Source organism: Zalophus californianus, chromosome 4, assembly GCF_009762305.2.
Source record: "Zalophus californianus isolate mZalCal1 chromosome 4, mZalCal1.pri.v2, whole genome shotgun sequence".
Classification (NCBI taxonomy): Eukaryota; Metazoa; Chordata; class Mammalia; order Carnivora; family Otariidae; genus Zalophus; species Zalophus californianus.
This window is the reverse complement of record NC_045598.1, coordinates 31,267,992-31,295,323: the sequence shown is the minus strand read 5'-3', so window position 1 is coordinate 31,295,323 and position 27,332 is coordinate 31,267,992. Positions and strand designations below refer to the sequence as shown.

The 27,332-nt window shown below is 41.3% G+C and overlaps 1 protein-coding gene across 2 annotated transcripts in view; it reads right to left on the bottom strand.

Moving 5' to 3' along the window:
• The window catches only part of SMAP2 (small ArfGAP2), a 45,852-nt gene extending 22,176 nt beyond the window's left edge, over nt 1–23,676 (bottom strand). The window contains exons 1-2 of one of the 2 annotated variants that reach the window (XM_027616817.1): nt 23,146–23,676; nt 16,752–16,856 (exon numbers count right to left, since the gene is read on the bottom strand). Coding sequence is in view for 1 of the 2 variants with exons in the window: in XM_027616812.2 (XP_027472613.1) it covers nt 23,146–23,248 (103 nt within the window). In the remaining variant the exon portion in view is untranslated. The remainder of the gene's footprint in view (nt 1–16,751; nt 16,857–23,145) is intronic. The other variant, XM_027616812.2, reaches the window with a different exon arrangement.
• Nucleotides 23,677–27,332: the final 3,656 nt, after the last annotated feature.

Here is a 27,332-nt window from a genome sequence, read left to right as displayed (position 1 = left end):
GGTCACTTCTACAACCTTGGAACATTTTGAAGCAAATCTCAACTATCATACCATTTGATCTGTATATAATTTGGTGGAAATCAGTAAAAGATAGGAATTTTTAAAGGTTACAAACTTTCATTTACCGTTTGCTTTTTCCTAAGTTGTACCACACTTTATCATATTTTTATTTGTGTGATGGTTTAACACATTTTTCCACTAAACCATGAGTGCCACAAGAGCAGACAGCAGATCTGGGCATACATACCACAGTTCCTCAGAGAGGTAAATATTTAAAAGTAAGTAAATCCTTTGACTCCCCCCCTCTCAACCCATTCAATTCATCAGGGACAGAACAGGTAAGAATTCATCAGGGAAACAACAGGTTAAGAACACAAATATATTAAGAACATTCATTAATATATTAAGAATGATTTAATAAAAATTAGAAATAACAGATTACATAAATGTAGCTTTCTAATATATAAGTATTTCCATGTTATACTATTTTTTTAAAAGATTTTATTTTTAAGTAATCTCTAACACCCAACATGAGGCTCGAACCCACAACCCCCAGATCAAGAGTTGCACGCTCCATTGACTGAGCCAGCCAGGTGCCCCCATGTTATACTAATCTTAAAAGCCAGTTTGGTTTTTTTTAAGATTTTATTTATTTATTTGATGGAGAGAGACACAGCGAGAGAGGGAACACAAGCAGTGGGAGTGGGAGAGGGAGAAGCAGGCTTTCCGCTGAACAGGGAGCCCGATGCGGGGCTCGATCCCAGGACCCTGGGATCATAACCCGAGCTGAAGGAAGACGCTTAACGACTGAGCCACCCAGGCGCTCCTTAAAATCTAGTTTTAAAACAGTGTATGCATGCAAAACAATTCCATTTTAAAGAGTGTGATTAAATATATACATATGCACAGAAAAAATATCTAGAAGAACATATGTAAAATATTAAAAGCTATTATTTCTGGGTAGTAGGGTTGTGAAATATCTATTTTCTTCTCTATATTTTTATGTACTCACTGAATTGTTTGCAATGAACTTCTATTACTTTTGTAATAAGAAAAAACAGTACAGATATTTGAAAAACAACACAGCCATCCATGACTTCTTACTGGCTGCAGGAGAGGCTGAAACACCTTAACACAACATATAAAACCCTCTAGGAGCTTGTGCTTTACACATGCTGAGCAAATCATCACTCTGAAATGTACTCATATGTACACACTGCCATGTACTCATACCTGTTTACCTACACCTTTCTTCCTACCTGGAATGGCTTTCTCCCTATTTCCTGCTTCACAAATTTCAAAATCCAGTCCAGTGTCACCTCCTCTGTGAGGCCCTCTAATGGAATAAATCTTGGCCTTTTTTATAGCTAATAGTCACTGTATGCTTTGTTCTTCTAATATTTAATATCCTATTATAGCTAGTTGCTTCCAAGTCTCTTTTGCCCTAAATAGACTGTGAGCTCTAGAAGGCAAGGACCACACTCCTTCATCATTTATCCCAAATATTTAGCCCAATGCTTGCAAATAGTACATCCAAAATTAATATTTGTTAAATGAAGTCCTCAAAAAGATAAAAAGTATATATAATTTTTTTTCCCTGTTTTGCAAAATGAAGGGAGATGTTTTCAAACACCTTAATGGTGAAGCTACCACACAGAAAAGGGATTAGGTTACTTTGGTGAGGCTCCAAAGGCAGAAGTAGCACCAGTGAGTAGAAGTTAATTTTAGCATACTCTGGGGAAGAAATTTGTAATAATCAAGGCTGTACAAAAACAAATACAGCCTATCCAGAAATGGTAGAATCCAGTAAGTACAGGTGTTGAAGCAGAGGCTGTATGAGCATCTCTCAGGGATTGCAGAGACACGATCCCTGCACAGTGGATGGGCAAACCACAAGCCCCAAGGTCACTTCTACACCACAGTTCTACTAGCTGATTTGTAGGTAATGGCGGGGGGGGGGGTCCCTTCCTGCTTGACGTTCAATGGCTCTGAAAATGCAGCATGAGATAATCAATTTATGAAGATGTTAGGTTTTGATGAACCTAAAGAACTGAATCAAATTCAGTGTCTGGAGCCTGTGACTGGCACTGAAAACTGGTCTGAATGTGATAGACACTTGAGGAAGATGCTAAATCAACGAACTCTGGTTTGAAAACAGAGGTTATTTGACTTGGCCCACCGTTAACTCCAACACAAAATTTGGGAGTCAAAGTGATGAAGAAGCAGTGATTATGTGAAGAACAATTCTCAATGATAGTTACCTCAGCTCCAATCATCATGTCCCTTCACCCCGATTCACTACAAAGCATATACAGAAACACCAGGGCCATCTTGGAAAAATTAAGTAAGGCTGGTGAGAGGTACATTCACCAGCCTATTTTCATCTCTACAGAAGAAAATTCACTTAGTTCCCTTTTCTAAAATAACAATAAACAGAAACTTTTAATTTCTGTATGTACAAACATTTTAAGGAACCATCAGATCAAAATAAGGGCTTACTCAATCAACCTCTGCTCTCAGGATGTTCTGCAAGAGAAGTTCCTTTCCATCCGGTCTGTCTTACAAGAATGCTGTTTCCTTTTACAAAAAGAGACACTGTCCACGTTCATGTATTTGAAAAAAGCAGAAGTTAAGCTTTTTAAACGTTTGAGACAAAGCAAATTGAAACTTTTCTGAGACTGATTAGAGAATAAAAGTAAATACTACACCAAGAATTTTAAATTGAGAAATCAAGAGGTAGAAAGAACCTTAGAAGTCACTGAGTCTAATCCCTCACTGAATGCAGGAGATCATTCTACAGGAGACCACCTGGGTCCTCCTTTAACAGCTCCAGTGCTAAGTCAGTTATGTACCATTTCAAAAGGTAGTCACGTTTACTGTTAGATGGCAATCACTATTAGAGATGCCTTCCTAATACTGAGTCCCATTATTCTGCATTTTTATCTCCTGGTGCTGCTTCTAGACTCCTCCGGTATTTATATAAAATAACAAGGTATGCAAGATAAAGATGGAACTTAAGATAGCAGCTACTCAGGGGTGCGTGGATAGTTCAGTCGGTTAAGCATTCGACTTTTGGTTTCAGCTCAGGTCATGATCTCAGGTCATGATCCTGAGATTAAGCCCCACATCGGGCTGCACGCTCGGTGCAGAGTCTGCTTGTCCATCTCCCTCCCCCTCTTCTCCTCCCCGCTCTCTCAAATAGGTAAATAAAATCTTTAAAAAAAAAAAAGATAGCATCTACTCATACACCCGACCAAATACAAGACAGACGAACCAACTCAATCCAGGAGGTCAGTGACAGAACAGAGACAGCAATCAGATTCCTATGACATCAGTGGAGATGAAGCAAAGCAACATTATCCTCCTACCAGGAAACCCAAAGAAGGGTTAGTGAAGTACAACACTAAGCACTCATTGATGAAATGATTAGTCAATCTACATCTAAACTTATTTCAGCAGTTAACTTAAAATGTCTTTTCTCTAAAGACATTAAAGCTAAGAAGTCAACAGGTAAGCAGACATTCTTCATCTTTCCGTAGGTGTTAGCAGTGTTTACAGACCTGGATTTGCCTTGACTTTGCTCAGCCCTGGGCAAGGGAGAACCAAAAAATTAAATACAACTGAAAAAGAGCCTAAAGGAGTCAGTCCAAAAATAATAACACAGCCAAAGGGCCAGGGGCCAAAACAAGGCACATGTCTACAGCTGGGTGCAGCAGCTTTCCTCAGCCACTTTATACGGTGGCTATTCATTTCCTTGATATCCTAGCAAAACTAGTACTTGCTCTGAACTAGTCCAAAACATGCTTGTACGCATCTCATGTTATTTACTTAGCCCCGGCTAGCCACACAGTTAAAGACAGGGGTTATCTAAACTGTGCCACTAATCAGCTGTTTGACTTCAGGCAAGTCAATTCACTTCTCCAAGAGTCAATTTCCTTACCTAGATAAGATTATCTCTGAAACCTACCTCTTCTCAAAGGTAGTAACAGTATCTCTAAAATTCATTGAGCTACTCTGAAAAGACTCAAAGAAGGGCAGTTAACTTTTAGTTAATTTAGGTCCGCACCAGTCTTATTTTCCTGGTTAGTAGTAGGTAGGGATTCACTGTAGTTTAGGCTGTAACCCTTCCTGTCCGATTGTCCCAGCAGCGGATAACTAGTGCATACTTAGGTGATGTTTCTGGTAATAAAAAACTACCAAATCAACCAATCTGTACCATTATTACTCAACTCTTCAGAACACTTCAGAAGGGAAAGGGCAGATCCTCCTATGGCCTTTTTTTTTTTTTTTTTGGCTCTGGAAAGGACATTCTGGCAAGGTATATTCTGATGATGTTATCACCCCATTCAAAGACATGGAACTGGACCCCCATGGCCAAGTGAACTTTAAACTCCTAAGTGTAGCTTAAATTTTTGCCTGATCTGGGCCTTTCTAGAATCAATTCTTATTACTCCTCTCACCTCTATATACCAATAACCTTAAAACTGTGTGTACAGGTACCAGCTGCTATGTTCCAGCCACACACACAAATGTTTGAAGGTAAATCCTACCCACAGACACCCAGGGGCCTTTTCACATTCAGGAACAGGACACAGGCAGAGGGACTCCCGGGTGAGATGAGTCCCTGATTCCAACCAGAGGGCCTCCAGCCAGTCCTGGAATGGCTGTGCAGTATTCTTGGTGGTGCTGTGTGAAAGCTCGAGACAAGGTCCAAGTCTCTTGGGGTTTCCCTGGGAGGTTCTGGTATGTGCTGCTATGATTGTTTTTATGGTAAAGAGCCAACATATTTTAAGGAGGGAAAAAGAGCTAGTTAAAAGATTTTCTGCCCGAGGTTGAAGAATCTCATAAAGTCAGTGAGAAGATTCAGCTGATTACACAAGCTGATGCCTCCAGTGGAGGCCAGTCCTCTGATGTTACGAACATAGAGTACGGCAAAAAAAAAAAAAAAAAAAAAAAAAAAACACCAACATGGCCACCTCTTCACTTGAAGACACAATAATAGGCTTTCTCGAAAAAGAACAGAAAAGTGAGCCCCCTAAGCTTTCATTTCATGCAGGGATGATGGCTTGCCTTCAAGGACAACACATGGTCACTCAAAGATACATCAAAATCTCTCCAATTCCTACTGACTGGTGCCAAAAACACTAAAAACATCTTGGAAGAATGTAAAACAACCTCAGAGGAAAAGAATGGATGGTATGGTTGAAAATACTTATCTTCAGGAAAGCCTAGAGCTGCTTTCCCAGTAAGCCGCAGGGTGGAAGCAAAGAGCATGGGAACAGAAGGGAAAAAACCCTTGAAAACTCAGACACAAATGAAATAGGTTGTAAATGATACAGAGAGCCAGCTAAAAATCTCTGACTGAAACTGTGTTGGAAATGATACACCTGTCTGCTCTCTTTAGAGATGCATGAATGACGGCAATTTGGGATTAGACAAAAAGAGTGGATCAGAAAATGGAGACCACCTAGACTATGAGTCCAAAGTCGACTGAAGAAACGCCTCCATGACTTAAATGTCCCCTTAAAAAGGCCTGAAGGGAAAAAGCTAGGAACATTTAAAAAATTATGTGAAGAAAATCAAATGAAAAAAGAGCTTACACATCCAACAAGAAATTTCTAAACTGAGCAAGCATCTTTGCAATTTGAAGATTCACAGCTTGGAAGTGAAATTCAAGAGCTTCAGCTGAAACTTCGAACACTGACCCAACTACAGGAAGAACATATAATGAAACGTGCAGAAAACTAATCAATGAGGTAATGTACTGCTTAGAAATGAAGAAACTTCCCAAAGTATATGAAAACATCAGCGGTATACACCAGAAATGCAGATCCTATGGAGAGAGGGCCAAAGACCTAGAGAGAGAACTGGAAAGAAACACTTCCTCTGCCAAAGATGGATTATGTCCCATGAGAAAAAAGCTCAACAAAGTTGGTTGGCATCCCTGTCGACTGAGAGGAAACCTCAATGAGCTAAGAAAAAAAACTGGTCACAGCAGACAAAAATTGGCTAAAAGAGAGTTTAAATTCCAACTTCCCCCCCAGTGGCTATTCAACAAGCAGAGGCCTGAAAGGGCCAGGGCATCCCTCTCCTTCATCAGGTTCCCCAGGAAGGAGGAGGGTTAAACCATGAGGCCAAAGGGACCCAGGGTCACATGCAGGTTTGATTTAGCCTCTACAGCGGCTGCCCCCTGAATATCCACAGCCATCCATGGGGCATCTGCCTATTTCTCTCTTTAAAAGTAATTTTGATTTATCTCTTTTTAGGAAATGGCTGTTATTTAATGGATGCTACATTTGCTCTCATTATAATTCCTAAGATACTACTTAATATCATTCTTAGGAACATGTTATTTCCAATTCATTGGACTCTCCAGAATTGGACCGTACGACTAGTGCACTTTGATGGAAATAAAATATCCACTATTACTTAAACCATTAATTGAAGTTTGACACAACCACATAGAGATACTTGAAACAATACAGGAAATGCAATCAGCTGTTATCTAAAAATCTACAAAAGTAACTTAACATTTATCTCAATAAATTTTGATTAATTTTAAAAACAATGCAACAGGGGGTGCCCGGGTGGCTCACTCAGTTAAGCATCTGACTCTTGATTTCAGCTCAGGTCATGATCTCAGGGTTGTGAGATCAAACCCCAAGATGGGTTCCATGCCCAGCACGGAATCTGCTGGAGATTCTCTCTCTCTCTCTCTCCCTCTGCCCCTCCCCCCTCTAAAAAACAACAAAAAAACAATGCAACACAAAGTAAACGACACCCCCAGCTAAACTTAGTAATGTTTATATTCGTTTAGCCCTAAATTCATAGATGAATTTAGGGGAATTAACATCTTGCAATGATTTGTTTCTTAATTTTTAAATTTCCTTTTAACCATTGTTACTTCATTTAGAATGTTCTTTGCTATAAAAAAAATGTGCTTTGCTGTTTAACTGTTTTTAAATTTTAAGGCAGTCAAAATAAAAGTTTTCCCTTCTAAAAGAAAAACCAGTATGCACACAGTTCTTATTAAATAAATGCTCCCATGAGAGAGCAGTATACAAGTTGTAGTACATGCTGCTGGGCCTCCAAGTGGGAAGCCCCACTCTTTCTGGAGAACTTTCATTTCCACTTGGAGGATGAGGTCTCTTACTGTGTCAACAACCTCAGGAAGAGGCCTGGATGCCTAAGTACAGAGAAATGAGTAACAGAGCCCCATGTGAGCAGCAGCACAAAAAGGCTAATTTGACTTTTACCTCAGGTCAAGTTCTCTAGAGAGTAAACTCATGGGTGGTGGATCCTTAGATAGCACCCTTCTCTTGGAGGAGAGCGTGGTGCTCAGCAAAAAGAAATCAAGCAAAGTAACCAGGAAGCTACACTGGTCCCATAAAGCTAGGGCACAGAGACCTCAGGATCAGGAAATAGAAGAGGGACTAGGAACAAACCCAGGTAGCATCAGCAATTAAATTTTGAAAGGGTGATTATTTTTTAGTCCGAAAATAGTGGATTATTTTTTAAGGGTGTATATTTTGTAATAAATTCCCTTTTTTGTTCCCTTTTTTGTACTCAAAGTTCTAAACAGTCTTAACAGGGTTAAGGGGAAAGAATCAAAGGAAGTGATTTGTGTCTCTGTATGAGCCAGAGCTTTAGAACAGAGATGGCAACATGAAGAAAGCATCGCTAATCCAGAAGAAGCAACCCCAAGTCGGGAAGAGAAGCAGGACACATTGCAGCTACCTGGGCAACCTGTCATTTCTACTTTGGACTCTCCTTCCTGAACTCATATTTTGGAGGTTCTAAATTTTGGCCAGTAAGGAAAACTGGACTACTTATACTTTCCTGATTAACTTTGGATCTCTCACAAATAGCTGTACCTGGGAGAGTACTTGTATTTGCAAAACATCATTGTGAAAATCTTGCTCTATCCACTTTCCCAATCAAGCCTCTTCTTCCTGCCCTGATTCCCAGAGCATCTTGTTGTCCTGTGGCACTCATCTATAGTTTTTTGTTGTTGAGTTTTATTTTTATTTCCGTAAGCTCCTTTATGTAACAACTCATTTAATATACTTTTTAAAAACCTAGTATTTTTCTTATGTGGACTTGAGGTTTAAATTGCTTATTACTCAGAAAATCACACAAAGATAATTTAAATATCCTACATAGAAAGTTAGGGAAAGGGTATCCTTAATGCTCTTTGTCTCCTGCTTAGCCCATGATATTTTGGCTCTAGCCAATTTCCTTTGCACAAAGACTCTGCTTAAAGCATTTATGAATAAGATAGAAGAGTGGCAGCTGAGACATGGCGTCTCCAAAAAGGGAGGGAGGAAATAAAAAAATAGCTGCTTTCATTGGGGGCAGGAAGGAGATTGTTTCATTAGGAGCTAAACAGTGAGACTATCTCAGTACGAACAATTGTTTGGCTTGAAGGCTCTATGTGGGCAATTACTCCAGCAAAGGCTCAGCTGGGATGGAACACAGAGCCTGCCAGGACCGAGGGATAGGGACTGACACAGGCTTAAGTGTCTCAATCATGGCTTTGGGATCCCACAGCATCCCAGTAAGGATGCTCACAAAACGTACTCTAACCCAGTCGGCAAACAGCATCATTCTGTACCTAACCCAGGCAAGACTATGGATTTGCAAGAAATGAGGAAAAGATGGCACGGGGGGGGGGGGGGGGGGGGGCGGGGGAGGTGTGCAAAGTTATTCAACCTAAAATCAACATATTACAGCAAAAGTAACAAGTATTAAAATTAGATCTCATAAGAGAACTAATACATTTCAATCACTACCTCAATGGCTAACAGCAGGTTGTGGGGAGGTGGCAAGGGAGGGATTACTGAGCTAAAAGCTAGGCAATCATTTCAAAGTTGGCCAGGTGGACCTGATATTTCAAAACTTGATATTATAATTAAATGAATTCCTATCACTCATGACCTCACTTTAGGTAACAAAAGCTCACTTGATTCACTAGAAGTCATTGTCTTCACCCTCTAGGGACATTTACTTCTGTACATTTTTTAGGTTCTTTCAGGTTAAAGCCTTAACTTCCTCTTGGCAACAACCAGCATCTACTCATATTCTGAAAAAAATACTGAAGATGCAAAGTGAGCCCGCCCAGTTAGGAAAGGCGTATCTTGAAAAGAAACCACTAAAGAAGAGTGATATAGCTCTTGACCAATGAGGTTGCTCTTCATTCTCCATCCCCAGGACTGGTAATAAGCAGAAGAGGAACAACATGAAAATAGATAATTAAAAATAGCCCACCTTCAAACAGTACCACTCTCCTCTTTCTGGAGCAATGCCTCTCAACGGAAGCAATTTCCCCCAAGGGATAATGTCAACGTCTGGAGACATTTTTAGTTGTCACAACTGGTGGGGGGAGGGGGGGCAGAGAATGCTACTGGCATCTAGTGGACAAGGCCAGGGATGGTGGTAAACATCCTATGAGGCACAGGACAACCTCTCAACAAAGAAGTATCCAAAGTATCAACAGTGCTGAGGTTGAGAAGTCCTCCTCTGAAGGAATCATTTCTACGCCATTTAGTTTGAACATTTAGATACAGAATTCCAAAATTGGAAAGAACCTTAAGGATTATCTAGTCAAGCACAGTTGGGGAAACTAAGGTCCAGAGAGGTCAAGTCATTTAACCAAGTTCATAGAAGAAATTACCAGCTAGGCTGGAATTAGAATCATCTTTATACACCCCCAAATATGTGTTATACATGGGTGCTCAATAATGGTCGCTGAATTGATATTCCCGCTCTTTAGGTGGTCTTTTCTATTATAACAAACAATTCACTCTCTGCTGCTAGGAAGCCCAACATCTGAGATTGTGTATGAAGGCTTATCCACACCTCTTCTTACCCATATTTTTCTTCCTCAAAGGAAGCCCAGAAGTGGAGAATATACTAGAGCTCAAGAGCAAGTGGCCAGGCAGAATACGCCTTTCAATTATTTAAAGGGAGGCTCATGCCTTTCCGCCAGAAGGAGGCTTTTTACACAAAACCTGAGTCCACAAACAAACCCTTGTGCAAGACCACGAACACATGACGTTCTCTCCCCAACGGTGTGCAGCAGCTTTCCTAACACATCAGAGGAGCCCCAACCAATGGCAAACAGACGGAAAATCAGTGCCAGTTTAACTGAATCACAACCGTATCCAAACAAGCTAGAGAACTTTCATTTCCAAACAAACAGCAGACTAGAAATTAATTCTGGGATCAAAGTACAGAGGGTCACATGTTAGTCATCAAAACAGCCCTGGCTTAAGGGAGGAGAACAAAGGGTGAAGATTTGGCTCTTTCAAAAAGAAAACACTACCTTGTTTAAAAACTAGGTATTTCAGAATTGGGTATAATGAGATTCGGGTCAGGTGTGGTGCAAGGGGGTGGGGCAAAAGTCAGCGGTATGGATAGAAAGGTCCTGCAAAAAGAACGGTGTGTAGAAGAATCCAGGGCAGGTCTCTAGGAAAAAAAATCACAGCTTCAAAAGAGCTAAAGTAAGGTTCTTCAAATTAAACAAACCTGTTCCAGTGGGTACAAGAAGAGCTTCTAAAACTGCTGCAAGGTTATTATTAATTTCTGCAGCACCTGAGAATAGTGTCTAAATATTTACTCCCATCCCACAAAAAGGCTAAAGAAGTGCTTTTTCAGCCTCCTGTTTCACACCCCATACTACATTTCTCCCAAGATGCAAGATTATGTGGCACACTACAACCTCCTACTGAGAGGGCAGAGTACTAGCTTCGTGACTGGCTCCAGCTTTCAATGTGGCACGGATGCCAAAAGCACAAAAAAAGAAATGGCACAAAGTAACTACAACAAAGCAACCATGAAATTCACCTGCTTGGCTTCCTGGAATGTCACAGATCTTCAAATATCTGAGTTAACAGCATAAGAATAACTTTCAGAAGACAAAAAAAGAATATGATCTGAACACACATTAAAAGAATAAGTGTTCACAATGGAGGCATAGACACTATGTGTCAGATGCTGCCCATTAGGCATACAGATATACATGGGACACAGTCCCTGTCTTGATGGAATTTATAGTCCAAGGAAAGCTCTTATTAAAAAAAGAACCAGGGGTGCCTGGGTGGCTCAGTCGGTTAAACGCCTGACTCTTGGTTTCGGCTCAGGTCACGATCTCAGGGTCCTGAGATTGAGCCCCACGTCGGGCTCTGTGCTCAGTGCAGAGTCTGCTTAAGACTGTCTCTCCCTGTTCCCCTGTTCTTTCTCTCTCTCTCAAATAAATAAATCTTAAAAAAAAAAACAAAACTAAACCCCCCCCCCAAACAAACAAAAACACGGTAGTATTAGCCCCTTTCTACCAATGTAGGACCTCTAATCCATCTTCCCAGTGGACTGGTTAAGTGAAGGAGGACTGTATGAACAACATTAAGATGCTGATCAATACACAACAATATTTCCATATATCAACCATATAATGTGGAAGACTATGCATGAGATAAGAATATATCTTGGCCCATTTTGCTGTGATCATGTTCCATAAATCTGTTCCTTATGGTCAAGCCAGGATTCTCTGTAGCTCTCCACTCCTTGCCTCAACAGATGTCCACTACAGTGAAGCAGTTCAGAATGACAACCCCCCACAGCAAGGTCGTCTCTGCATGGGCTCAGCCCAGAGGACTTCCTGGCAACTTTTTAAAATTAGAGGGCCCACATGACCACTCACCTCTGAACACATAATCCATTAGTCTAACAGCAACACAAAAATTTACATTGTACCATTATTTATAATACTGAAAGACTAAAATTTCTAATGTCCAACAACTGGGCAAGAGTTAAATAAGTAATGACATATTCAAATGATGGAATATAATAAAGGTATTTAAATGTTTTTAATGTCATGAAAAAAGCTTATGATAAATGTTAAGCAAAACAATAATGACAAAAAATTATTATGGAATAAGTGCAAGTAAAAAAAATGGATGATAGGGATTTTGTGAAATATCTTCTCCATCATTATACTTTTTCATACTTCACAAAGATTTTTTTCACAAATGAGTAATTTTCAAAAGCAGAAAAAAAATAGTGTTCGCTTTTTTTAAAAGATTTTATTTATTTATTTATTTATTTATTTATTTATTTATTTATTTATTTATTTATTTATGAGAGTGCTCGGGAGTGGGGTTGTGGGGGATAGGGACAAAAAGACTCTGTGCTGAGCATGGAACCTGAAGAGGTGACAGAGTGGGGTGGGGTGGGGGGTGCTTGAGCCCACGACTGAGATCATGACCTGAGCCAAAATCAAGAGTCAGCTATCCAGGGGCGCCTGGGTAGCTCAGTCGTTAAGCGTCTGCCTTCAGCTCAGGTCGTGATCCCAGGGTCCTGGGATCGAGCCCCACATCGGGCTCCCTGCTCAGCGGGAAGCCCACTTCTCCCTCTCCCACTCCCCCTGCTTGTGTTCCTGCTCTTACTATCTCTCTCTCTGTCAAATAAATAAATAAAATCTTTAAAAAAAAAAAAAAAAGTCGGCTGTCCAACCTACTGAGCCACCCAGATGCCCCAAAGTGCTTTTTAAGAAAATAGCATTTAGGGGCACCTGGGTGGCTCAGTCATTAAGCGTCTGCCTTCAGCTCAGGTCATGGTCCCAGGGTCCTGGGATCGAGTCCTGAATCAGGCTCTGCTCAGTGGAAAGCCTGCTTCTCCCTCTCCCACTCCCCCTGCTTGTGTTCCCTCTCTCGCTGTGTCTCTGTCAAATAAATAAATAAAATCTTTTAAAAAAATAAATAAAATTTTAAAATAGCATTTAATGATGTTTAGCTAATAAGCATAAGGATGCTCACGCCTCCCCACTCCCCAATATCCCACAAGACAAAAAATAACTGGTCTATGGTAATGAATCTTTTTTCTTCCTTCAATGCATTAAGAAGTCTAATGAAACTGGGCCCTATTTTTACTCTGCCCACAGTATGGACCCTTGATTTGAGTCACTTGTGTCAGACTCCTGTTCAGAAACGAGGCTCAGAACAAAATCAGAATGCTCAGAAGAACTGCTTTGGAATCTTCCTTCCAGAGCTGTTTTAATGATTCTTTCCTTCTCTCACCTACAAACTGGGATGTTAACACAGCACTCACACTTCAGAAAGAGTTTTTCTCACAATTCTCCTCGGTCTAAAACAGCTCCTCTAACCAAACTCCTCAGGCCTACCTTCAGAAAGACAGGGTCCCTGGTTCCAAACAGCTGTTCTTTCAACAAATATGCTTTCAACATAGCAGAAGAGCCTGAATCTTTTCCACTCTTTCTCAATTCAGCTGTCACACTTATATTGGTTTCCATTAACTGTGCTGTTTATTGCTATTTTGAACAAAAGTGTCAGGGTAAGAACTGGTAAGAAGGGAATTTCCTTCCTATTTCTCACTGAAGGCCTTGTGTCAGTTATAACCCAAGTGGTAAAGTATCAACAAGAAGAAGACACCAGCACCCTCTCCTTTCTGAGCTTTATATTGCAGCATAAGATGGTATCAACTCACACAGAAAATTCTGTAAGAAATTATGTTTTGAAGGCATAAGAACAAAAGCAACCATCTAAACAATATTAAGACAAAATGTTTAACTCAAGGCTTGAAACACTAGAGAACTCATTTCTAAATCTATACACTGGGGGACTTCCATCCAGTAAGGCAAGGAAAGAGGAAGAAGTTGAACAACAAAATGTACTTTCAGTGCACTTCAGGAAGTAACGTTGTAGGATTAATATCAGTAAAACCTGAATTTAAAGATGTAAGCTCTGCAGTAGAGGCTTGGGGATTTTATGGATTTCCCAAAACTAGCTCTGAAAGACAGCATGCTTGTTTGGAAAAAAAAAAAAGAAAAGGTGCTCTATTTTCTCAAATCACTATGCTAGGCCAGGCTTATCGACTATGGCTGAGTGGAGGTCTCTCTTACTCCTGTATTTGCCTTATTACTTTCGACACATCATAAAATAAGAATATTACACATTTATTTTTTGGGTGAGAAGAAAGGACATGGAGCCTGAGGGATCCAGTTCTCATTGTTTCAGATTAAGAAATTTCTTTTTGAAAGTCCTGACTTGAAATTAAAAAAAAAAAAAATCAACATTCTCCAATTGGACTTATGAAATCCAAAACTTTCTAAATAAATTTTATCCTACATGCATTTAAAAGCACCCAGAATACCCATAGGAAATATGCAAACTGGGGCGGGGGGAGGGCTATGGTCAGAGAACTGCTTAACATTACTTGAAAATGAAAAGTAGCAGCAATATTAAAACCTTATTACTACCCAGTGATGTTACAAAGGTGGGATTCCAGGGCAAGTTTCAGCCACACATAAGGGAGGATGATGGGGAAGGGGGGCGGCCAGAGGAGTGTTGGACAAACTGAAAACAACCGCCAGGGCAACCTTACAGTGATGGATGGCCGCAGCTGAAGGCAGATTTGGCTCATCTCTGGGGTTTTCCACTGGGAAGGGACCTGCAGTTCAGCCATCAGTGGACCAGCATCCACAAAGCCTGTGGGGAAATACAGGAGCCAGAAGAGTGGGGTAGGGAAGGAGAAAGTTTGGAAAATGGAAGAGTCAAATACAGTAGCAAAATGTTGTAATTATTAAACATGAGGCTTCAAAAATGCATAGATGTACCTCTTAAATTGAAATGAACTAGCTGAAAAGAACTGGTACTCTGGGAAGCAGTCTGATAGCTTTTTAGAACCAAAGTACTTTTTAATTACATCTGTGAATTACACCTGCCAAGAGGAAATTGATTTTTGGAGGAAAGAGAAAAACAATGAAACCTACACAATTTTTATAGATGGTAACTTTACTCAGAGTCCCCTACATGTGGTCCCTGTGGAAAATAACAGCCTAAGAAGAAACATACTCACACTCCACTGAAAACCTTCACTGGCCTAGTTCCACCAAGTCCATTAATGTAGCAGGGGCCCAAAGGCAGGTGACCTGATTGACAAAAAAAAGCCCTTCTAGAAAGTGCCAAACTCTATCACGTAGCTCATTAAACACTTTATAATCAAGAAGAAAGCTACTAGCAATAACTTGGAAAGTTTGGCCTTGAAATGGGGCAGCAGCAACCTCCCTTGTAAGACAAAAATTACTTTTCAGGTCCAGAAGAAAGTTGATCCAGTGGTCTTACCTCCCTCCCCCAGTGCTAACCTACCTAAAGCCGTGGGGGAAAACCCCAGACAAACCAATAAGACTAGTTAAAATGATATGTGGCACAAGGAAAATTAGGTCTATTGCAATTACCTTAACATTAACTGTCAAGGAAAGTCTAATCTGTACCACGAGGTTGCAATCCTCAAAACTCTCTTTGTACCTCTTATGTGTTGACTCAATTCTTTCAGTTGTAGATGGGACAAGCTCATTGTATGTGTGTACATACATATATGTACACACACACACACACACACACACACACACACACAGTCATGCCCAAGGCATCCCAAAATCAACAGGGTGGGAAACTTATTTCCTGAGTAAGCAAATTGATAAACTGCCCCTGGAAGATTCAACAGAAGCCAATTTTTCTAGACACACATCCTAATTATTTAGGCAATAACTGAGTTGTTACGTTGCTTCCTGGGACTAATTATTGTCTCTGCAACAGTTAAGATTCTTTAGAAGCACAAGAGGTTGTATCTGCCTGAAAACCCTTCTTATCTCTCATCCAAAATAATTCAACTATTAACCTCCAAGGAGAAAGAACTGCATCTTGGGAGATTTTTTTTTTAAGTGCTTTGTGCCTCTGCCTGTTTCCACTTAGATCTTACCCTTGCTCCACTCTGCCAGTGGCAGCTACATCTCCCAGGCTCCCTTGCCAACCAATTTCTGGGTAAGTTCCATCAATGGGAGGTAACCAATAAGGATAAGATGGAGGAGGAGGAGGGAAGCCAGGGTAATGCTCTCTTAACAGGGTCACAGTTCCAGCTGTCACCAAACAGCTTTTCTTTCCATGCCTCTAGCTCACACCAGATAGCTCAGACTTCTGGCCTTTGGTATCACCAGCACCTTCGAATTTCCTTAGGGGCACACCAGCTCCCAGGTGTTGCTAATCTCTGGGTTGCCTCACGAGCCCATTTACCTTCTAGGCTCTTATATCATCCATGTAACCTGTATATTAAATTCCCTCTGCTTGGGATGTCTGGGTGGCTCACTCAGTTAAGCATCTGCCTTCAGCTCAGGTTGTGATCCCAGGTCCTGGGAATGAACCCCGTATCGGGCTCCCTGCTCAGTGGGGAGCCTGCTTCTCCCTCTCCTCCCCGCTTGCTCTCTTGCTCTCTCTCTCCTTCAAATAAATAAATAAAATCTTTAAAAAAAATAAATTCCCTCTGCTTGTACTATCTACAGTGGGGTCTGTTTCTCTGCTAGGTCCCTGACTTTAAAATATGTTTTAAAACTTAGGTTTCTTAAGAATTAAACAAATATTCAGATAACCTGTTAAAGATTTCTTCTAATAAGAAACAAAAGATTTATAGATGACAAGATCAATTCATTCATTCAAACAAATATTTACTAAGAGCTACATCTATACTAACCACTACTCTAGGTACTGGAAATACTACGGTGAATAAAACAGGCACAACCACCCCTGCCCTCATGGAGCTTACATTCTAGTGGACATGTTAATGGTGGCACAGTATAATTTTTAAAAATTTATCAATATAAAAATATTTCTTTAACAACAGAGGAATTTGGTTAAAGTGAATTAACTTTAAGGTGTTCTACTCTACATAGATTTGGTTCCTACCTTTTCAGTGTGGTAAGCTGAACTGTCACATTCCAGGGGCCAACACAGAACTTCTTCAAAATTAGTATCTACTTAAACTGTCCACTTGCTCAAACAGAAGTACAACTGTGATAAGGATTTAAGCAGACACAATAACAGAAGTTAGGCACTATATGCTTAGAATGTAAAACATATGTGTGCTTTATGCAGATTCCTGCTTGGCATCTTTTCTACAGAGATATCATTTAGAGGAGTTGAGTCTGACTCCGTTTAACAAGTCACTTTGTCCCCTGTCTGTGCCATAGGTAGGGTCCATCAACATAACATACAGAGCCAGCTGCAATGTGGATAATGAGTAAAGTGCAGCAGTCACTAATTACAAGACGTCATTTCCAAGATGGAATTTTCAGGCAGAAGAATAGAAACAGACAATGACTCATGTGGTGAACAGTTATATAGACAACTGTGCCCAAGAAAGCTGCCACCTACATATTATAATGACATCAGATGAAAAATGCAGAAAGTAGTTTTCTGATTTATTGGAAAGCAATAGGTTTGCTGAAAAGTATACTGAGAGATCAGGCTGCAGCTACCTGCTTACACCTCCTAAGCACTGAGCAACCAAGAGAACACATCAAATATTCAGCACTCTTAGACCACTTGAGTATTAAGCATGCTCAGCCTCAAAAATCAATGTCAACTCCAGAAGTGACATAATATCTACCGCTGGCATTTCACTAGACTTTTCTAAGATAATTTAATGTACTCGTGTACACTTCCATGTTGGTCTTGTGTCTTTAATACTTTTAATTTCATTTGAGTAGCAGGTGGACTTCCAATAGTATGGGCTTCTTACACAATAGAGAGTCTAAAGCATATTCATAATCCCAATACTATAAAGCAAATCAACTACAGGGCTAGGATTTTAACCTTATTGGCCCCTGCCTACCTTGCCACTCCCCAATATGTAGTTAAAATATACTAGAGAATCCTCCCTCCGACACACACACTAAATACCTTGGAGGCTTTGCACATTCTGTTTCCTATGCTTACAAGGCCAAGTTCCCTAAATTCACCTGGCAAAGTCACGCTTATCATTCAAGACACAATCTACTTGTCTCTTTGAAGCCATGACTTCCTGAGGCAGACTAGTTTGCTTTCTCCAGAGCTTTCATTTCTCCCTGCACACAATGCCATGATAATACTACACTGCATCATTTATCAGTTTACACATCTGCTTCCCCATTCAACTGTATGATCCTTTGGACCAAAGACAGGGCCTCTGAATCTACCACATATCCTGATACGGTGTCTGACATAAAGTAAGTGCTTAACAAATATTTTCAGAATGAATATATATAGTGTGGGATTGCAGGCTTGCAGAGTTCCCCCTAAACGATAAGGCATTTTCTACTCTCTATCCCACTGCCGCAGAATGATATTTAAAGGACAAGGAGAATAGGAAAGTATCTCCCAGGGAACAGGCTGAACAAGTTGATATTAAAAGACAATCTAATGAGGACTTTGATAAATTACTTTCAGTGTAACTGTGTCAACCCAACCATGACTGTTCGAGTTAAGGTACATTCGCTGTAAAAAGCCAGAAAAGGGGCACCTGGGTGGCTCAGTCGTTAAGCATCTGCCTTCGGCTCAGGTCATGATCCCGGGGTCCTGGGATTGAACCCCGCATCAGGCTCCCTGCTCAGCAGGAAACTTGCTTCTCCCTCTCCCACTCCCCCTGCTTGTGTTCCCCCTCTCACTGTGTCTCTCTCTGTCAAATAAATAAAATCTTTAAAAAAAAATAAAAACCCAAATAAGTTATTTGATCTTGGCTGGAGAAGGGTGTTTAACAACTAGAGATGGACGCAAAACTTCTGTTGTCTAGATCTGATGGAATTTTTTTTAACCTCTCAAAAGGTGCCACGGATACAGGTAAAATAATTAAAAATTGATAGGAAAGTTCATGTTCTAAGGAATGCTAGTTAACAAGCAATGACTTAGCAATCTATCAACACAAAACAAATATAAAGCAAAGCTAGAGATTAATTTACTGCAATTGAAATTTAGGACTACTGTAGAAAATTTCTACACAAAGATTCCCTGGTCTAATCTTTCATACAAGTTTAAAGAGTGAGGAAACATCCAAAGACCATCCTCAAGGGTACCATAAAGTACATTTGCAAAAGTGCCAGTACCCCCATATATAGGAAATGGTTTTGGCTTAAAGACTAGGGAATTACTGGGTGAGTCATTCTAACCATGGCTTCCAGTAACCAGAGTACTTAAGGGAATAAAGTCAGAAAGTGAAACAAATAAAACCAAGATAGAATAAATAAGACTAGCAATGGTGGTAATAAGTAATGCTTACATTTGTCTAACACTTCAGTTACCAGGCACTTTCATTTTTCAAATGAGGAAAATTAAACTGAGAAAGTTCAGTGCAGTACTGAAGGTCACAAAGCTAAAATAAGCAGAGTGAAAGAGTTCAACTGGATGTTACAACATCAAGTCAACAGCCCCTTCCATTACTTTGCTTCTTTGCCACCTGAAAGGTGGGCTTATATGAGCTATGGATGGGCCTAGGACACTTTCTAAGATGCTTTCAACAAGAGCAGATGTTTCCAAATCACTTAGGCATTATCTTTCAACTTAATCAAGATAACCTAGGTATAGCCTTAGAACTGCATGGAGCACTGGGTGTTATACGCAAACAATGAATCATGGAACACTACATCAAAAACTAATGATGTAATGTATGGTGATTAACATAACGTAATAAAAAAAAAATCCCTTGAAAGAATGAAGAGGCTCTTTAATGTGCATGGAGAGAGCACTTTCATGCTTTCCATGTTATACTGCTGATTGAAAAATGCAAGGTGCCATCGACTGTGAGCAATACACTACTACTTGCATAAAAGCACTGCAAAACAATATATTTAAATGTAGTTGTTTGCCTGTGCATATATTATCTCTTAAAAGTCCCATAAGAAATTACCAAAAGTGGTTACTTCTAGGAAGGGGAAATGGTGGCTAAGGGATCAACTTTTCATTGTACATATTTGCCTTTGAACCTTTTATATTTTGAACACCTGAAAGTGCTACCTTTTCCAAAAAGCATATTTAAATCTAAGAGGATGTAGTGGAAACTGGAACAGAGGCAATAGTTAGGTAATTCAAGGTAAAACATTTCAGAGGTAGGATGTAGCAGAAGGGAAAAGTACAAAATATTACCAAGTTTCTGTCAAACTCCAGAATTCTAGGTGCTGTTTCACAATCTGAAGTATGAAGTAAATATTCCACAAGACCATCAAATCTCTTCTATTTTAATTCTTTGCTCATTAAAAAGCTCTCAAATTTTTATAAACCTTGGTACTGAGAAAGTAATATCCAAATAGTGGACACAGGTACCCAGGTCATCAGACAGATAGATCCTTACATGGTAAATAAGATAGTGCCTAGTTTAAACCAGTCTCTGAAGAGGTTGATTAGGAGCTATTCCAGGCACACTGATAAAACATGGAACCGCAGAGCTAAAGATTAAGCCCTGGACTAGTACAACCACATAAGGGTCTATCCCAAAATGGGACCAAGCCTAGTTTAAACTATGTAGAGTTACCACTGACATATCTGGAATTTTTAGTATGCTTGTCCTTTGTCCTATCACTACTTAAAGTCAGTCCAAAAATTTACCCTAAAGGTCACAGTCTTTGGGTGATGAGGAAACCGTATCTTTGGGCCTAAAAGTAAGTCAAAGCATTTTTTAAAAGGCAATATCTAAGCAGCTTTTCTCTGCCACACAGGAATCACTTCACTGCCTTAGGGATCCCAGAAACCAGTGAGTCTTATGCTCAAGAGAGTTAAAAACCCCAGGATCAACAAAACTTGTACTACGTAAAGAAAACACATGCTTGTTCTCTACTCTGATGTTCACATTACATATCCAAAGATAATCACATCCTTAAACAAGTGTATTTAAAAGAAGAGCCATTGCCAAAGGGTTATTTTAGAACATCAGAAAAATACTGCTCATGGGTCTGCAGTCCAGGGCTACATCATGATTTAATATTAATAGATTAGCACTCACTTCCAGGTCCTGTACAATTAGCTCTCAATTTTCTAAGAAACAACATGAGACACAGGGATAAACTCAGATCCAAATCTCATTTTCCAAACCCAATAGTTTTTAAATACCTCTTCCCACTACATGTATTTTTTTTTTTTTACCAGAGCTAACAGGTAACTTAATCTGATATGAGTGTCTCTTCCTGCCATGATCCAATAGTCGTCTGTATGATCATTATGACAACCAAAATTAGGGAAAAGGAGGAGGAAAATTAGTGAGAAGAGTTGAAAGTGTGGAAGGAGTTAGATAATACACAAACTGGATAAACTGAGGCCTAAACAACCATGTTATTTAACTGAACTGAAAGATGACTGACACCTTGTCATTTCATGTTTAATACAATGGCCAATTCACTGAGGCCACCAAGCCAAAATGTAAAACTAATTTGTGAAAAGAAATCATTTCAGGAACCAGGATTCAACCATTGACAGCAGCTAATAAAGTTTACAACCCATCAGTTACTAGTTCTCATCAAGAATTAACTAATGTTTCATTATCTGATCCCCAGTAATGCTATTGATAAAAAGCAATGGAAAATTTGGGAGAAGAAGTGATGAATCAAGCTCTCTCTTCCATATGCTATATTTCATTGGAATATGAGTAAGTATGAGTGGTAGGAGAAATAGGGTGTTGGGGTAGTCATCAAAATGGCATCTGACTCCCCAAATGTAGCAATGCTCACTCTAGTGTATTGCTTCACTGTGACTCAAGATCTGTTAATTGAGGTCATAAGAGAATTTGAGTAAAGCCAGGAGATAATACTCCTAAACTTTAAACTGAATCTTCCAAAAAGTCTAGGACAAGAATTAACAAGAGTCAACTATTAAGAAATTAACCTACTCAACATAAATGGATTCTAAAATACTTTTTAAATCAAATTCTTGCTAAGGCAAAAATGCAGGAAAGAAGCCTGGGTACATGTTTTCCTAAAAGTACATGCCATTTATTTATTGGCAGAGGACATTAAAATATACTACTAGATGTTTAAATCAATGTATCATTCCTCTGTTCTCCTTACATAACCTTATTTTTCTAAAATAAAAGGTAATTACCTAAAGGCATCAATTAGGCATGTATTTCCTTTCTCAATATTGATAAACACAAATACATCTGAATCTTTGTTGTATACTATGCACCCAATATGCTACATGCCAAACGACTGTGGTAAATCCACTGCATTATGAATAGAAGCAAATTAACAACAGCTCCCAAAATATAACTATGCCCTTCTCCCCAAAGGGAAAAGAATTTTCCCAACTTCTCCAATTACATCCCAAAGAATTCAGAAAGAAAATAAGGAAACAAAATATTTACAGAAGTTTGTATCTATAAAATCTGAGTGCTAATAACCAAGCTTTCACTTATAACCAAGCTTTCCTATCGTACTGATCTTTAATTGGATCAAATCATGCACCTTGGAGGGCACAGCAAACAAAGATTAAATGGCTCTAACAATATACAATGATCATATTTCACCTTTGGAAGGGTAATGACCAGGGAAGCAACAAATCTGATGCATCCCCTGCTTCCTTCTCTCCACTGATTAAACAGATCCTGCACTACAGCCACAATCTGCTAGTTTCTGCGGACACACACACACACACACACACACACACACACACACACACACGGGCTCCAACGCACTCCACGGCCAGGGCTAGGCTGTCTAGAAATCCGCACTGTGTCACTGCATAAGGCAGGTTCCCACTTCACACAACCAGGAAGAAGAAAGCCACCTATGCACTCTGTCAGATCTCAGCAAGACTATAAAATGACAGAAGGAGCTGTTAAGCAAATAGCGGGCAGCAACAATCATCACCTTAAAAAATTATTTAAGCGGTTTTCCGCCGTCATCTCACTTCCCTCCTCCCCCTCCCTCCTTCTCTTACACTTACACACACACACACACACACACACACACACACACTGCAGTTCATCCCTCAGCTTTGCAAGTGGAAGGCGGTGAGCTCCAGGCTGCCTCTGGAATGACAGCCGGCCCAGAACTCATTCGGAGCCCTGACATACCGACATTCTCACCTGCACACACACCCCCCCCCCCCACCATCACCGGCTCCCCCTCCCCCTAAGCACTCACACTCGCCCTCGCAGCCTCTCCCCACACAGATCGTGGCGCCGCAGAACACCCAGCAGCCTCCTCAGCCAGAGGAGCACGCCTTTTACCATTTAATAGGATTCGGGCGGCCTAAGCTCCAGAAACCCCCTCCCCATACAGGCCACGTCCCAGGCACGGCCGGAGGCTGGACCCCTCGCCCGCCGGGAGGGATGCGCTACCTTTGGACTGGCAGTCCGCACAGAACTTGTTATCCTCCTCCAGCAGCAGGTTGGCCAGCACCGCCTGGTACCGATCCACGTCCTTCACCGACTTGCCCGTCATGGCCAGGGTGCCGGCGGGGGCAGAGGGCGACGCGCCCTCCCCGCCCCAGAAACCCCTGCCTCAGTCGGGAGGTGAGGACTCCCGGTCCCCCGCCCAGGGGCACCTCCTGAGCGGGGGAAAGCCCTCCCCACCCCCCGGGCCCGGCCCGGTGCCCCTTCTCTCGTCAGGCACGCCCGCCCCCCACTCTGCAGCCCCTCAGTGCGGCGCCCCCTGGCGGGCTCAGGGAAAGGCCCGAGTCCAGAGGAGGCTGCGGGACTAGAGACCTTCAGCGCAGGCGAACGGGGCGCGCAGAGACGACCCCCTCGCCTGCCTGTCTGCGGGCCGTGCGTCCCGCACCTCGGTTTCCCTGGCAGCTGCCGCCGGCTCGGCCACCACCTCGGCCGCCTACTTCCGGCAGCTCTTCCTCTCCACCTCCACCCAGCCCAGCCCGCGCATGCGCCCCGCCCCTACCGCGTCGCACCGGGCTCTTCCCTCGGCTCCGCCTCTCAGGGACCAATCCGGGCAGAAGTGAGGGGCGGAGCTTGGGGGTGGGTGGAGGGAGGAGTGGGCACGCCTCTTGCATGTCCTTGGAAAAGAATGAATGGAGCCTGGCCGAAAGCGAGTGTAGGGAGTGGAAGAAAGTGAAGGAAAACAACAATTAACATTTGCCGAGTTCTTACTATGTGCCAGGCTCTGTGTTAAGCGCTTTATATGAATTATCCCAATATAATCCTCAAAACGTCTCTATGAGTTAAATATCATTCTTATGTAACCTGAGGGTTGTGGCTACTCCAAAGTCATCCAGCTTATTCTTTTCTTCAATAGCCAAATGGAGGGCCCAACCTCCTAATCCCAGGATAAGGGGGACAGCACATCTTCCCCAAGTTTTCAGAGGATTCTGGTCACCTCTTACTGCTCCCACTGAATTCTGGGTTCCTCTGTTCATTACATTTCCTGCCATCTTTGGACATTGTTTACCTGGTGCCTGGATACTTCCTTTCATCTCTTAAATCCTCCCAAAACAGTGCAGTTTTGTGCGGCAGGCTTTCACTGAAGGTTATTTGGAGGGATGTGGTGGAGAGGAAGGGTGATTACAGCAAAACACACAATAGAGAACTACTTAAAATAACTAGCAAACATCAGTGTCCAGGGACTCCTGGGTGGTTCAGTCAGTTAAGCATCTGCCTTCGGCTTAGGTCATGATCCCAGGGTCCTGGGATGGAGTCCTGCATCGGGCTTCTTGCTCAGTGGGGAGCCTGCTTCCCCTCTGCCTGCAGCTCCCCCTGCTTGTGCTCTCTCTCTCCCAAATAAAGAAATAAATCTTTAAAAAAATAAAAATAAAAAAATAAACATCAGCCCTCACTACTCAGAACTCCTCCACAAAAGTCCTTTTCTTGGGGTGCCTGGGTGGCTCAGTTGGTTAAGCAGCTGACTGTTGATTTCACCTCAGGTCATGATCTCAGTGTCCTGGAATCAGCCCCACATGGGGCTCCATGCTCAGTAAGGATTCTGCTTGAGGTTTCTCTCTCTGTCCCTCCCTCCCTCTTTCACTCTCTTTCTAAAATAAATAAATCTTTTTTAAAAAAAAAAGTCCTTTTCTTTAGGGATTCACCTGCTCCCTGGCAAATGTTTTCATTCATTCATTTACTCAGCAAATTGTTACTGAGAAATTTCTAAGTATCAGGCACTGGACTAGGGGAAAGGGACCAACATGATTCAATTAATGGTTTTAAAGAGCACTCTGGCTGCCATGGGAAGAATGGATCAAGGAAACTGATTAAAAACAGATGCTCACAGTTCTCTTGAGTGAAACCCTCCCCTCCATCTTTTTACTTTCTCCCAAGCCCAGGCTTCCCTCAAAACTTTCATCTCATCAGAGGAAAACCAACATTTGCTATTACTTTATCAATCAAAATTATTTAATTCTCCATCTAAACCTCTTCCCTTCTAGCCATGCCTAGGAGACTTGATTTTCATAAACACATTAAGTTCATTAAGGTATCTTTTCCTAAACAAAACCTCAGTTATTTCTCTAGAAGGAATTCTGCATTTCTCCTGAGCTAATTTTCTCAACCTGCAACCAGTTTGTAATCAATTTTCTTACTTTAACTTATTTAACGTTTCTGACTTTAACACGTGTTTTATAAATGAGCAAAGTGAGACTTAGAATAATGAACTCCCTCATCTAGTGAGTAGTAGAGCTGGGATTTTTAACGCAAATGTCTGTAAGTCTAGAGCCTTAGTACTGTCAGTTTTTGCTTATGTTAATTTTATTATCCTCAGAAAAACCCACTAAGATAGGTATTACCATAATCATGTTTCAAGAAATGATGAAACAGAGGCTCAAGTTGCTGGAATGGAGGCTCAAGATTACCCAGTTAATTGTAGTAAATGTGCCTGAGTTCAATCCTCCTCATCTCCATCACTTCACTATGCAAATAGCCTTCCTGCCTTAGTCTAACCCTAGTTCAATTTGATTTTTCACCCCACTCTCTGGAGAGCGCTTTCTCAATAGCAAATCTGATTGAATCACACCCTCCTACTTAAAACTCCTTTAGTGACTCTCGATCATCTCTGACCATGCCTCTCAAATTTTCCCATCTAGTGAGAGACTGCATAGTCTGTTTCCAGGACCAGAAAGACTGGGTTTAAATCTTCAGCTTCATCTTTACTGTCTGTGTGACTTTGATCAAGTTACTTAACCTCTCTGTACCTCAGTTATTTCATCTATAAAATGGGGATGATGATGGTATTGATAGTACCTATTTCATAGAATTGTTATGAGGCTTAACTGAGTTAATGACTGTAATATATTTAGAACAGCTCTTGCCATAAAGTGAGTGATAGACTATTAATTCTCTTCAGTAAATATTGCTGACTTTCTGCCTTCTGGCCACATGGTAGGATTTTATTTCCTGGCCCTCTTATGGTTGGATGTGGCCAATGAGTTTGAGCAGAAAGGACACGTGTCACTTCACACCCATATCATTTATTTGCTGCTTTGAGACTCCTCTGATTCTCTTTCCCTCTGGCATGGCAACCATCGACGTTCAAAATGGTGGTTGTCTTAGTTCAGAATGCCATAACGGTAGACTGGGTGGCTTATAAACAACAGAATATATTTCTCACAATTCTGGAGACTGAGAAGTCTGAGATCAACGTACCAACAGATTTCATGCCTGGTGAAATCCCCACTTCCTAGTTCATAGGCTGTCAATTTCCACAGCCTGACACTCTTGGAAGAGCCTTGATTTTCCATTGCTGATGGAGCCCACTAAGAGAAAGCTGGTGTCTCTGTCAACAGCAGTACTTCTTGATATTCATAGCACCAGGACTCCTCGGGACTCCAGGCAATCCCTTGCCAAGAAGGAAAGAATGACCTCTCCCCAACTCTGTGTCACACATTGTCATTTGGGCCCCAAACTACTTGTGTGCAGTATCACAGTCTTTGTTAAAGACAGCTTGGCTGGCTTTTGAACCTCTCTCTCTAATCTAGGGGATCAGGCCCATCACCAGGGACCTTAGGAGCCTAATGGGAACAGACTTCGTGCCATACCAACCTGCTTCTTTGAAACAGTTTGTGCCCCCTACTCCTACTAAATATCTCCTTCTTCCCTCCTCACCCCTAGTTCTACAATATAACCGCCCATTACCATCAACCAGCACAGATTCTGGGAGAGGGAGGAGGCAGAGTTGTCTGTAGTAGTGTCTGAATCCCAGCCTAACTCAGCACCCTTGCAATCTTGCTGTATGGTCCCCAGGGGCATAATAATGACCAGACATCACACATGAGCAGTTGCATTCCAACTATGTACTGATGCAGGAAAGTGGGCACCTATAGCCATATTTCTTGCATTTTCAGGGCCTACAAGGGACTGAGCAAGTATATACCTGGCCTGGGCCTACTCTGGGGACCCTGTTGTATAATGAGAGAAACTCACCCCTCACCACATAGCAGGACACTGGGGGAAAACACAAGATCTTAAGTTTCCAGGAAGGAAAAAACAAGTCACATGAAAAGGATCAGGAGGGACCCCTGGGTGGCTCAATCGGTTAAGCGACTGCCTTCTACTCAGGTCATGATCCCAGAGTCCTGGGATCAAGC